Consider the following 14,106-nt stretch of genomic DNA (forward strand, 5'->3'; position numbering starts at 1 on the left):
GGACCATTGTGTTTCTTGCTTTTTAATTTAAAATAGTCTGAGACAAAACGGAAGGCCATTTCTGTGTGTGTGTTTGTTACCTACATCCTGTATGGAAAAGTACTGAGGAGAGTTGCTCAGACATTTGGAGTATAAATGTTTGTGGGCTCCTTTGTGTCCTTAGTTCACACTAGGGGCAGACATTGACTGTGGACTCTTTCTTGCAAGAAATAAAATCTTTATAAAGTGAATTCTCTTAAGGTTTGTCTCTTACTAGTGATGTCAGCTAATTAATTTTTGCCGAAACAAGTGACAGGGACACTGTACTGTAACAAGCACCGTCCTTCGGATGAGACGTTAAACCGAGGTCCTGACTCTCTGTGGTCATTAAAAATCCCATGGCACTTCTCGTAAAAAGAGTAGTGGTGTAACCCCGGAGTCCTGGCCAAATTCCCTCCATAGGCCCTTACCAATCACGGCCTCCTAATAATCCCCATCCATTGAATTGGCTCTTTCACTCTCTCTCCTCTCCACCTACAGCTGGTGTGTGGTGAGCGCACTGGCGCCGTTGTACTGTGGCTGCCGTCACATCATCCAAGTGGATGCTGCACACTGGTGGTGGATGAGGAGAGACCCCTGATATGATTGTAAAGCGCTTTGGGTGTACAGTAGTACATATGAAAGCGCTATATAATCATTCATTCATTCATACATTCAAGTGAGGAGCTTTTTAGGTTTGGCCTCTTACTAAAGACGGTTTGTAAGGGGGTTTGCGGATATAGCACATCCATTACATCAACTGACCGAGAAGGGGAGGCGATTTAGGTGGGGCAAGCAGTGTCAAGTAGCCTTCAATCAGTTGAAGGCTAGTTTAATTACTGCTCCTGTGCTTGCTTACCCTGACCCCAATAAAACCTTAATATTGGACACTGATGCACGTGATGTGGGGGTAGGGACAGTGCTTTCACAAGAGGAGGGTGGGTTGGAGCGTATCGTAGCTTATGCCAGTCAGGCCCTTCCTAAAGAGGAGCGCAAGTATGCAACTACGAAGAAAGAGTTGTTGGCGATGGCGATGGTGACTTTCACAAAGTACTTTAAGCATTTTTTGCTAGGTAAAAGGTTTGTGTTGCACACAGACCATAACTCATTGAGATGGTTGCATAACTTTCAGGATTAAGAGGGTCAGCTAGCTCGTTGGGTGGAGCAATTGGCAAGCTTCCATTATAAAATTGTACAATGCTCTGGAAAGCAACACGGCAATACAGATGCTTTGTCACGGCTACCAGCTTACGTGGGGGCCAAGGAAGAAGGCTCCATTGGCCCTATTCAGAGGCCAATTATATCAGTGTGTGCTGTTAGAAAGGGCCCCCAAGTGGTGCAGAGGGAAGAGAATGATGGGGAGGGTGATGATTTGGTACAGGCCCAGCGAGATGATCCAGAATTGGCTCTCTTAATCCATCTCAAGGAGGTCTCAGATGATAATAGTGCTGAAATTCAGCAGAATACTGCCTTGAAGAAGTATAGTTCTGTATGGGGCCAATTGCAGCTGCAAGATCAGCGGTTGGTACGGGTGCCCCCACCTTACTCAGATGCAGCCTCAAAGATACAGGTGGTGCCCCCTAAGGTGCTGGCAGCATATGTGTTAAATTAGCTTCATAGCTCAGTAACGGGAGTCTACCTGGTATTCAGAAATTGCAAGAGACAGTAAAAGATTGTTTTTATTGGCCATGGTGGTTTTCAGATGTAAGACAGTGGTGTAGGCAATGTGTAGATTGTACTTCTTGAAAGATGCATGGAAAGCCCCCCTGTGCCCCAATGAATCCTTCAGTTACATCTCGTCCTCACAAATGTATTGCCTTGGATATTTTGGGGCCTCTACCGGAGACGTCAAAAAAGCATAGGTACATCCTTGTTGTGACTTTTCTAAATGGACTGAAGCATTTCCCCTTCCCAACCAGGAGGCACAGACGGTTGCTTGTGTCCTGGTTGAGGAGTGGATGTCATTTTGGCACTCCCCACAGTATTCATTCTGATCAGGGGTGCAATTTTGAGTCTACCGTGTTTAAAGAATTGTGCCGATTTTTGTATATGAGTAAGACGTGTAGCTCCCCATATCAGCCACAATCTAATGGTTTAGTGGAGCGATTTAACCAAACTTTACTGTCAATGTTGAGTCAGTTTGAGAATCAAACCAACTGGGACTGTCTATTGCCATATGTTATGATGGCGTATCAAAGTAGTGTCCATGCCAGTACAGGGTTTACACCTTACAAAATCTTGTTTGGACAGGAAATTGTTCTTTGTCTGGACGTGATGTTGAATGTAGTTCATCAGGAGCAGTTTCTGTCAGCCAGTGAGTATGTGACTGGGTTGGCAGACACATTATCCACAGTGGTAGAGGCAGTAAAGAGACATCAGGCTGAAGCCTCTGGGCAGCAGAAGGAGACATTTGATCTTCAGGCTAATTTGCAGTTCTATTCTGTGGTGAAATTGGTGTAAGTCAAGAAAAAAGGCATTTGTCCAAAATTACAAAAGGTGTTACAGGGGCCCTTATAAAGTTTTGTCTAATGTATTGTATCGCGTGGTGTTAGCAGAGGGGGGTCCTGAGTTAGTGATACATTTTAACCGACTCAAACCTTATGTTCGGTCTTCTTTCTCAGGAACATCAGCACCCTTGGTCCTACCACAGGAGGGAGCTGAGTCCTCGTGTACAAGTCAGAGGGGTGGCTGACCAGTTGGAGCATCAGTCAGAGGTCCCTCTGGGGGCCAGTTGGGGTTCATCAAAGGACACCAGTGCTCCCTCGTAATTTGGAAGGACCAAGGGAAGGATCAGCATCAGTGTCTGCTGGCCCTAGACAACGGCCTGTTCACAAGCCTGGGAATACAGTTGTTATGGGTGTTGTATTTGAAATATCGTCCTGACAACTAATTAATGAGACTGATTGGGGAATGAGGAACACTGTGTATTCAGAGACTGGGGAGTGAAGGATTAAAAAGAGTGCAAAAGAGAATGGATGTGGGCTTGCTGTCGGTCAATTTACAAGTCGAAATAGGACAGCGGTACTCATCTATTGTTGGGAGGGTTGGTTAGGGCCACCAGCGTCGAAGATAGACAGTGGGGACAGGGTGAGTGTAGGTAGGGACGGGGAGTTAGAAGTGCCGTCATTCTTTATTGTGTTTATATCATTTAACTGCTGAACTGCCAGAGCTTGCAAGCATATGGACCTTGACCCTTTTGAACAGACTTATATTGCTGGGCTCTCTTTCTGTGGTTGAGCCCGAGACTGTCGCATACAGAAGTCCTAGTGAGCTTTGAACTGACGACACGCGGCTCGCACATCCCATTACAGAGCGGTGCACAGTAAATATTACAATATAATTTCACCATTCTAAACTTTTGAAGTTCTACATAGGCATATTGAAAAAAATAACACATTACAGGCACAAACACATGTGCCTTTCTTAGTAATGTACTCCTTTTATTCATGTTGGTTTCACATGATTTTGAAAAACTTTTATAAAATTTTTTTAGAGATGAATTTAATGATGCTAATATGTTATGTGGTGTAACCAAGTAACAAGTAATATATTTTCCTTAAAACAGGAATTGAAACAAAAATTCTTCTGACTGAATTTTTTTTTTTCAGGCTACATCATATTTCTCTATAAATGTATTTAAATACTCAAGACCAATAAAGTGGTTGCAGGTATGACGTAAATTTATAGGTCAAAATGCGGAAACAAGTTAGCATTTTTGCACTTCCGGTTCTATTGTCCCAACGTCAATGGGTTTTTTGAATGGGTTTTTGGTTAACCCTCAAGCACTGTTCAATTTCTGGTTATAGCCTGTATAGTCCTGGTCAAACTGACCTAATTTGATTCACTACAATTCCCCAAAAGTCACACTATGGAGAGAAAAAAAAAACAAAAAACCATACAATCATGTACAAATAATTACCTTTTAATATTAATATTTTTCACAGGTTACAAAGAATAAATATCTTCATTTATGATTTATAAAATTGTAAAGCCGCCTTTCCACTGCACACAACAAATGACAGCCGTTGGACCAGAAGTCATTAATTTCCAATGGAGAGTAGTACTGCGTGGAGTTCCGATCATATGCGAATGCAGAAATTTCGGATCCGATTTGAGCTTTGGATGCGCTGAAATATTTGAACTTCTGCGGCTAGACCATATGCGACTGGCCGACCGGATATGATGTATTCTAATCAAAACTATTAGCGTGAAGTTAGAATTACCAACATTTTAACACTTTAACATTATTCTTTAAACACTATTTCTGTAAAATGGCGGTTATTAATAGTTATTTCAGAATTTAAAAAAAAAAAATTATAAAATCCATTTTACGTTGATTAGCTCTCTAAAATCTACTGTTTTTATTTTAGATGTATTGAGGGTCATTTACTTTGTGTGGATATATTAATACATGCATTAACGTTACATTCATTAAAATCATTCAGTTTATCATGGTGAATAAGCCGAGGGTAACGGTCGCTTCACGACCAATTTCAAAGTTCCGTACGACTGCCACTAGGGGACGAAATGCGACAATCGGATGCGAATGTTGTGTGCAGTGGAAAGGTGGCTTAAGGGCCCTATCATACATCCGGCAATGTGGCGTGACACAAGTGTTTTTTGCTAGTTTCAGCCTGACGCAGTTATCATTTTCACGTCCAGCATCACGTTGTTTAAATAGTAAATGCATTTGCACCCATCTGTACACCCATGATGAGGTGTGTTCAGGCACACTGTTGGCATGTTACGTTACGTAAAACTAACATTCATGATAACGTATTTCATAATGTGAACATATTCCATTTGACTCCACATAATATTAAATTAAACTATAATTCCACTTAAATATTTTGTGTAGCTGAAACATAATTAAATTGCATTACACTATTAAAAACAGAATCTTTGATTTAACTCAACTCTTTTACTGTTAACTGCTAGTTAGCAATAGCACAAGTACACTTGCATGTACTAGTTAGCAAAGAGACTATCACTGTACTGAAGAGTGCTCAGCCATTGCTTTTTAAATAAAGCAGCATATAGTCTTATTTGGCCAATCCTGACCTTATCCACCACATTGGTAGCATATTGGTAATCTCTTATGAATTCTAGTCATTGATAGATATGTATTAATTTAATCATCATTAAATCTTCCTAATGTTGCATTATTATTCTTTAAAATGTTATTGATCTGGTAACACTTTCTATGAATACCATGCTTATAATGATTTAAAGGCCCATTTAGTAAGTATTACTATTAATGACCAGTATATATAATTTATATATTATATATTTATAAAGACTCATTAAGACCTATACTGCATTATAAGAACAGTTATAGATACGTTTATATTATTTTTATAATTGCATGCTCATAATCATTTATACACTGATTTATAAATGATCATATATAAAATAGTTCCATAGACTCTTGTTTGCATTAGAGGTCATGAATAGTGTTAAAATCTATATCTCCTCATCCATATGCATGGTATTGCTAATAGCAGTTTGGAATTATACTTGTATATTATTGCAGTGTTTTGCAAGTATGTAACATTAAAAAAGATACATTTTTTCCAACTGTTTGTATTAATGATTTCTGTTTTCATTATAATTACAGGAATTATTGTTCATTAGATACATTTACAAGTAAACAACTTAAAATGTATAATGAGCACATCTTCATTATTTCTAGACATTTTCTTTAGGAAAATTGCATCCTATGTTTTCACTTTACTTAAAGTCATCAATGATGCATTTATAGAGAGTATTAACTATTATTAATCACAATAAGTATTGAGAAGAACAAAACACAGCTATTAATAATATACTCACTTATTTGAAAGAAATACATCTGAATTACTAATAATTGTTACTATAATATAATAACATTAATGATGCCCCAAAATAGGCAGTTAAAAAAAATGAATTAAAAAATAAAAAAAAATCTATGGGGTATTTTGAGCTGAAACTTCACAGACACATTCAGGGGACACCTTAGACTTATATTACATCTTTTGAAAACACGTTCTACGGCACCTTTAAACCAGTGAATGAATTGGCTGGTGCTGCAGGTGTCAGAGCTCAAGAGGGCATGGTGGACAGAGATACTACTGAGATACTGCTTGTCATGTAAAACACAGTTTAAGCTTTACAGAATAGGCTAAATCACATAAAGACTAACAATGACAGATCTTAAGTCCCATTTTGTTTAATCTACTGTGAAAATGTAAAACATGACTGGTTAGTATGAAAAAAGTCTGTAATGTCTACCAAGTTATGTTCCAAAACTGCAGAAGCTGAGTATTGTACTTCAGATGCTGGCTCTACTGGCCTCCCAGCAGAGTATGGGATGGAGAGTGTATACAAATGCCTTGATAAACAGTGAACCATGAATGTGTCACTGCAGTAACATTGCTCACTTTGCATCAAACTCATGGGCTCCATATAAACCAAACAATACCATTTATAACCTCCTCATTGCCCCTCCTATCAGATACGAAACAGAGAGTCATCCAGAATCCAGATAACAAGTGCCACGGCGCTTATGAAGTTGTGAAATAAGCGCATGCTTTGAGTAATGTTTAACGTAATGATGTGATTAGATAGCTTATTGTGAAGCTGCTAATAAGCAGCTGAGTGAAAGGCTTGGAATTTGAACAAATATGGTATAAACAGGAAGTTGTTTACAACACTCATTATGACATTTCATTCAACAATAAAAACTAGTAAACAATAAAAATTGTGATTCAATCACACCTTGTGATTCTCACATGGACCCTTGAATACCCTGACCTGAAGGGTCACTCATTTAAACAGAAAAACTCCATGAAAGCCATGTTATCACACTGTTATACTTTTAAAAGTCTTATTACTAAAGCTCAACATCTTTATACAACATACATAATAAAACTTAAATTGCACTTTAATAATATACTCAACTCTTACTTGTACTGCAGATAAAACAAAGAAGCAATATATGCAAGACTCCTAAAGAAATGTATAATAAAACAGCAACAAACTAGAGTCCAGCATGAATGTGTTCCTTCAGTACGGTTTAAAAGCATTCCAGGATGCACCCAATGCGATTTGAGTTTTGTTTCACGTTGTTTATATTTTTCGGTCACTACGACAATCACTACATAATTCTTGTACTTCCAATTTAGTTTTGACTAGAGATACACCGATGTATCAGCATATTGGCTATAGCATGAAAAAGGCCGATATAACAAACTGATAGTTTACTAATTAACTGCGTGAAGGCACTTGTATAATGTCTTTTAGCAGTCAATCTTTTTGGTGAAGTAGCAAAATTTATAGTTGATACAGTGGGTACGGAAAGTATTCAGACCCCCTTAAATTTTTCACTCTGTTATATTGCAGCCATTTGCTAAAATCATTTAAGTTCATTTTTTTTCCCTCAATGTACACACAGCACCCCATACTGACAGAAAAACACAGAATTGTTGACATTTTTCTAGATTTATTAAAAAAGAAAAACTGAAATATCACATGGTCCTAAGTATTCAGACCCTTTGCTCAGTATTTAGTAGAAGCACCCTTTTGATCTAATACAGCCATGAGTCTTTTTGGGAAAGATGCAACAAGTTTTTCACACCTGGATTTGGGGATCCTGTGCAGTTCTGTCAGGTTGGATGGTAAATGTTGGTGGACAGCCATTTTTAGGTCTCTCCAGAGATGCTCAATTGGGTTTAAGTCAGGACTCTGGCTGGGCCATTCAAGAACAGTCACGGAGTTGTTGTGAAGCCACTCCTTCGTTATTATAGCTGTGTGCTTAGGGTCACTGTCTTGTTGGAAGGTAAACGTTCGGCCCAGTCTGACATCCTGAGCATTCTGGAGAAGGTTTTCGTCCATGATATCCCTGTACTTGGCTGCATTCATCTTTCCCTCGATTGCAACCAGTTGTCCTGTCCCTGCAGCTGAAAAACACCCCCACAGCATGATGCTGCCACCACCATGCTTCACTGTTGGGACTGTATTGGAAAGGTGATGAGCAGTGCCTGGTTTTCTCCACACATACCGCTTAGAATTAAGGCCAAAAAGTTCTATTTTGGTCTCATCAGACCAGAGAATCTTATTTCTCACCATCTTGGAGTCCTTCAGGTGCTTTTTAGCAAACTCTTTCATGTGTCTTGCACTGAGGAGAGGCTTCGGTCGGGCCACTCTGCCATAAAGCCCCGACTGGTGGAGGGCTGCAGTGATTGTTGACTTTCTACAACTTTCTCCCATCTCCCAACTGCATCTCTGGAGCTCAGCCACAGTGATCTTTGGGTTCTTCTTTACCTCTTCTCCCCCAATAGCTCAGTTTGGCCAGGCGGCCAGCTCTAGGAAGGGATCTGGTCTTCCCAAACGTCTTCCATTTAAGGATTATGGAGGCCACTGTGCTCTTAGGAACCTTAAGTGCAGCAGATTTTTTTTTGCAACCTTGGCCAGATCTGTGCCTTGCCACAATTCTGTCTCTGAGCTCTTCAGGCAGTTCCTTTGACCTCATGATTCTGATTTGCTCTGACATGCACTGTGAGCTGTAAGGTCTTATATAGACAGATGTGTGGCTTTCCTAATCAAGTCCAGTCAGTATAATCAAACACAGCTGGACTCAAATGAAGGTGTAGAACCATCTCAAGGATTATCAGAAGAAATGGACAGCACCTGAGTTAAATATATGAGTGTCACAGCAAAGGGTCTGAATACTTAGGACCATGTGATATTTCCATTTTTTTCTTTTTTAATAAATATGCAAAAATGTCAACGATTCTGTGTTTTTCTGTCAATATGGGGTGCTGTGTGTACATTAATGAGGAAAAAAATGATCTTAAATTATTTTAGCAAATGGCTGCAATATAAAAAAGAGTGAAAAATTTAAGGGGGTCTTTCCGTACCCACTGTATATAAAACAACAGAACTGAAATGTTGTTCATAGATATATTTGATATATCAAATGATATAGTTTAGTAATATCACATGAGTAAGTGTGTTTCGTTGTTTTTAAAAATACTGATTTTATACAACAGTTCAATAAACAAGTTAATATTGTTTCATCTTAGACACAATATTGTCTGTTTTTGCTCAATTTCGCCAAAGAAAACAGTTCCAAAGCAGAACTGTTGTGCATCTCCGAGCAACCTACTGCGGTGTCTCGTTACTGAATGAATCCACTTGAATTGACTCAGTGACCCATTCATTAAGACAGCCACTTGATTTATTCCTGAATTAATCAGCCATTTGAATGAATTGGTTAAATGAATGACTGAATGACTCACTCATTAAAACAGTGGCTGTGCCCGAAGGCTGACTAGTAGCCTTGCTGCCTTATCAGGCAACGCCTGCATCCGAAAGCTTAAAAATGCTGCTTTCGAAGGATGAATTCCAAGGCAGGAAGGCATCAAGACACATCCAAACCTAGGGCCCTATAATACACCTGGCGCAATGCGACGCAAGGCGCAGCGCAAGTGTGTTTGCTAGTTTGCGTCCGGCGCCGTTCGCGTTTTCCCGTTCAGCGCCACGTCTTTAAATTAGTAAATGCATTTGCGCCAGTTAGTGCGCCCATGGGCGTGCTGGTCTAAAAAAGAGGTGTGTTCAGCCGCATTGCCGACGCATTGCTATTTTAAGGAGCTGAAAATAGACTGCGCCATAGACCAACTCAAACCTGGTCTAAAGTCTAAAGCCAATGGCGCAATATTTTTTTGTTAGAGCGCGTTGGTAGAAACTGCGCCTCTGGGCGCGTCGACTTTGCTTATTACACACAGGGATGCGCATCACACAAACATGCCAAATATTAAAAACAAAAGGATTACAGTGTAAAAGAATATTATTGTGTAGGCTACATAAATATAAAAATGTAACTTTGTTTACCTTCTAACTAAACGTTTAACTTTGCGCACGAGCAGATCGGTTTCTTCGCTTGAAAAGCGTTCAGCTTTTCCGCCAACAAATTCCACCATGTAAATAGCAATCCGCCATGGCGCGAGCGCATCTCGCTCTTAAAGGGAATGGGAGATGACACTCTGATTGGTTTATTGAACGTTACACCCATTACTCATTAAGAGAATAGGGACAACCCATTTCAAAAATGTGCCCCGGCGCACGGACCGTTTTTCCTTCGTTAAAATAGCAAAAGTGGATTTGGACACGCCCTGAGTGCACCTGCGCCGTGCGCTTTACACTTTGCGTTTAGATCGTTAAAATAGGACCCCTAATGTTAGCTTCACTTCCTGTCTCCTGAGATATACCTTCATCTGATTGAATTTTGAAGGCAGCATAGATGTATCATTTACTGCCTATGATATCCCACAATCCTGTGCGTTTCATTCCGTGACTAAAAAATAAAGATGGCATCTGAAAGTTGCGGTTGGTGGTCAGTTTGTATATAAATGTTAATTTCTAACCAATGTTTTCCACATTTGATGTCTTTTCCAGTGAGAAAATAATATTGTAGCAATTAAATATTCACTCAGTTGCGAATAAGCTTCGCAAGAAGGTACCTCACGAAACTGATTTCGGACAGACTTCTAAGGCAGCGTAATGGTTTTAAGGTTTAAAACAAAATAAATTGTGCTTTGGTGATAACTAAGCAAATATTTAATTACTGTAATAGAAATTTCTTGCTAGAAATAACATCAAAAGTGGAAAAAGTTGTTCAAAATGTACATTTACACACAAACTGACCACCAACCACAACTTTCACATGCCATATTTATTTTTAGCTCAACTGTCAGGAAATGAGATGCACAGGATTGTGTGATATCATAGGCTGTGAAGTATACATGCCTTCATAATTTGATCAAATGAAGGTATCTCAGGAGACAGGAATTGAAGCCAACACTGGATTCGGAGTTTCAGACGTGTCTTGACGCCTTCCTACCTTGGAATGCATCAAAGTCCCTTTCAAGGAAAGTCTGTTCATTCGGCGGCCATATTTGCAATGCCTCCGGGCAGCTATTTCGGGCATCCAAGACCTATATATTTAAATGGGGGAATCCTGAAATGTTAAAAACTGCTTGGCGAATTCACAATAACATATTTCAAATCAGCAACAAAATTTGACATGAACTGTCCAATAAATGTTGTTTCTTATGCTCAAATAGCAATAGAAAAGCTTCTTTTCAGGCTAGATGAGCCAATGTGCATGTGCAGTCCTAGGCAGGAGTCTCAGGTTTCTATGGGAACAGGAGCTTCTAATGGCAGCTGCAGTGACACAATGACTTTATCAATCAGCGATTGGCTCTTTTACTTAGAATGCGGGACATATTCTCCCATATTGCGTGTTGCAGTTTCTCCCATTTATAACTAATAGGAGTGAAGCATCTTTCTAAATCTATAGTCTTTAAATGCATCGTCCAAAAGCAGCCTTTTTCAGCTTTGGGATGCAGCCAGTGACTTGCTGCCACCTACTGGTGGTTTTAGTTTCATATTTAGAGTATAGTTTGATTTTTAATTCATATTAATACCACCTCTGAGCTGCATTAAACAATCTGTGTATATATACCTTAAACAATCTGTGTATATATACCTAAATGCCACTTCAGATGCAGCTTCTGAAGAAACAAAAAATGTTAAGGCCACACTGAAGCCTTAAAAGTTTATGTTTAATAAATTCTAAGTTGAATCAAGGTATTTCTTTCTAAAACTACTTTTTGCACTGTCTATTCAGTGCTTTTCTCATCTAACACAATAGACCCTTTTCACAAACTGTGATGATGCATTATCATCATTGGAAATCTAGTAAAGTTTGTCTCCTGTTTACCACCATAGATGTTTACCCAACTATGATGACTTCCACTTCTGAGAACCCCAGAAATGTGAAAAGGGTACATAATAACTTTAAATTTTGTTTTGGGGGTAATTTCTCAGCCAAAACTGATGTGCCATTAATTAATCGGCACATCATGTAATTAATTAGCTTAAAACTGGTAATCGCATGACAGTCCTAAATAGCACCTCTTTGATTTAATCTAATAAAACCAAGAGTTCAGTTGTTCTTCAATGAGGACATTTTCCTAGATGTTTTGTTATCAGGACTGCTCTGAGAAAACAAAATAATTTATGGAAAGACAGATAAAAATGAACAGAGAAATAAAACAAAACAAAACAAAAATATTTTTAAAAAAAAGGTTATTAAAACTCTCAATTGAAGCTAAATTTGTGATAACTTCAAATTTGGAAAAAATTGATTAGACATATTAGATATTCTAGCAATTTTAGAGTCAAAATTATTTTTAGTATATTTATATTTAATAAAAAAAGTTTAGTTCAGTACATCTGCTTTACAGTAAACAAACTTCTCTAAATTTTTAACCCTTTCATTTTCAAAAGGGGGTGACGGTTGTTAATGTGTCAATTATGATACCTCACAAATTCAAAGATCATAATCAGAAAGATATGAAAGCCAAAGATTATCTTTGTAAATTACGAATCTTATATGTAGTGGCTTTTCATGGAATGGTTACAAGTTACACTGTTTGCTAAAAAGCAGATGCAGTTACCATCGAGCAGCACTATTCCCTTCTTGATGTCCTCCGACTGTCTGCTCCTGATCAAACACCACGCATATTCGAACTGCGTATCTTTAGACACAGACCCCTGTGATAACTCTGCCTTGTATTTCTTCTCGAATTTCTGTAAATAAAAATAATACAAAGTTGACAACGTGTCCACGACAGACTAGCTTTCAAATTATCATCGGCCAAATAAAAAGCTCTAAACGCTCATGTAGCCTATGTAATGACAGTTAATCTGAGGTTACAGAGCATCTGGCAGATGTGGACTATATACCGCATTTATTCAGAGAGGAAGTTTTCACGCACTTAAAAAAAGTAAATACAAAAAACAAAAACAAAAAAAAAAAAAAACAACAAATTACCTCCAGATCTTCTGGTGTAACAACCTCACCAACAACAGCTTCCATTGTAACGGAAATAATAATGTGTTTACCGGATATTCAAGTCACATGATTGCAGACGATTTCTAGTGTATGTGGATTGTCTGTCAAACAATAATAGCTCTCTGATTTTTTTCATTAGTTTCATTATTGCTGCGTTCTAGACGAGGTTGGACGTGGGAACATCCTAAATTTAATGTCCCACTTTAGTGAGTTTCAGACGCCACGTTCACATGTTGACCACATGATGTCGCCATGATACAACGAGGTGGGAAAAAATCCTAATTCCGAGCTGTCTGGAAAGCAGCAGTCATTAAGAAGCATTACAAAGCTCAATTTAAGCTACAGTTAAAACTTACGTTGATGACGAAAGTATACCATCTCACATTTCAGATAGAATAGTCATCTTAATTACTGCGTCAATGGGTTCTTAAGTCCACTTTCAGTTTGTTGCAGCCAATGATTTGTTGAACATTATTTACTATTTTATATTTTGCAATTTCAATAAACAATAGGCCTACTACAGTTCATTTACATTGCATTTTGCATGTCTTAATAAAATGCTATTTTCTAGCTCACTTTCAAATGCGTATCGATAAAAATGTCATACCAAGTCATAAACACATTTAAAGTACATTTTATTTGTAACATTTCTGCTATTAAAGAATTGTATAGCTGGATTATATCTTCGGTTCCCTCCAAATCCCCGGCTCATTGATCTCAGTTTTAAGTCGTTAAGTTTATAGTTTAGCAGGCCGATTCCTGAATGAACTGTCCAGGGTAGCGTTTCCCAAAACCATCGTAAGCTTAAGTTGATCGTAGCTCGATTAATGGCTTTTAGGAAAAGCTGCCCATGGTAAGCAATTTCTTCAGACCTGCTCTGTGAAAAGGTTCAGCCAATTTATTGAAAAGATCCAACTCAAAATATAAAAATGTCTAAAAAGAACTTCACCATAGGTGTATGGGTTTTAATAGGGTGTCAGTCCCTCGATCCTGAACACCCAAAGACCTTCGCACACAGAAAATAATTAGAAAGTGCGAGTTTTGACGTGCGAATCTAAAATGTGTTCGCAAAAGGGAACATAAAATGGGATCACGTGATATGCAAATTGATTGACTAAGCCAATCTGACAGGTGCGCTTACCAGTCAAAATGAAGCGCCATGCGACTTCTGACCTGTTGGAAAAAAAAAC

General features: G+C 38.5%; 1 protein-coding gene across 2 annotated transcripts in view; it reads right to left on the reverse strand.

The window, feature by feature from the left end:
• Positions 1 to 13,065, reverse strand: part of LOC137033686 (mitochondrial fission 1 protein-like) — a 37,388-nt gene extending 24,323 nt beyond the window's left edge. Inside the window, exons 1-2 of one of the 2 annotated variants that reach the window (XM_067405867.1) lie at positions 12,896 to 13,065; positions 12,519 to 12,651 (exon numbers count right to left, since the gene is read on the reverse strand). In XM_067405867.1, coding sequence (XP_067261968.1) covers positions 12,519 to 12,651; positions 12,896 to 12,940 — 178 coding nt within the window. In that variant the 5' untranslated portion in view covers positions 12,941 to 13,065. Of the gene's footprint in view, positions 1 to 10,897; positions 10,992 to 12,518; positions 12,652 to 12,895 lie in introns of those variants that run through there. The other variant, XM_067405869.1, reaches the window with a different exon arrangement.
• Between the last annotated feature and the right edge of the window lie 1,041 nt (positions 13,066 to 14,106).

Source organism: Chanodichthys erythropterus, chromosome 13 (genome assembly GCF_024489055.1).
Source record: "Chanodichthys erythropterus isolate Z2021 chromosome 13, ASM2448905v1, whole genome shotgun sequence".
In the NCBI taxonomy this organism is placed as follows: domain Eukaryota; kingdom Metazoa; phylum Chordata; class Actinopteri; order Cypriniformes; family Xenocyprididae; genus Chanodichthys; species Chanodichthys erythropterus.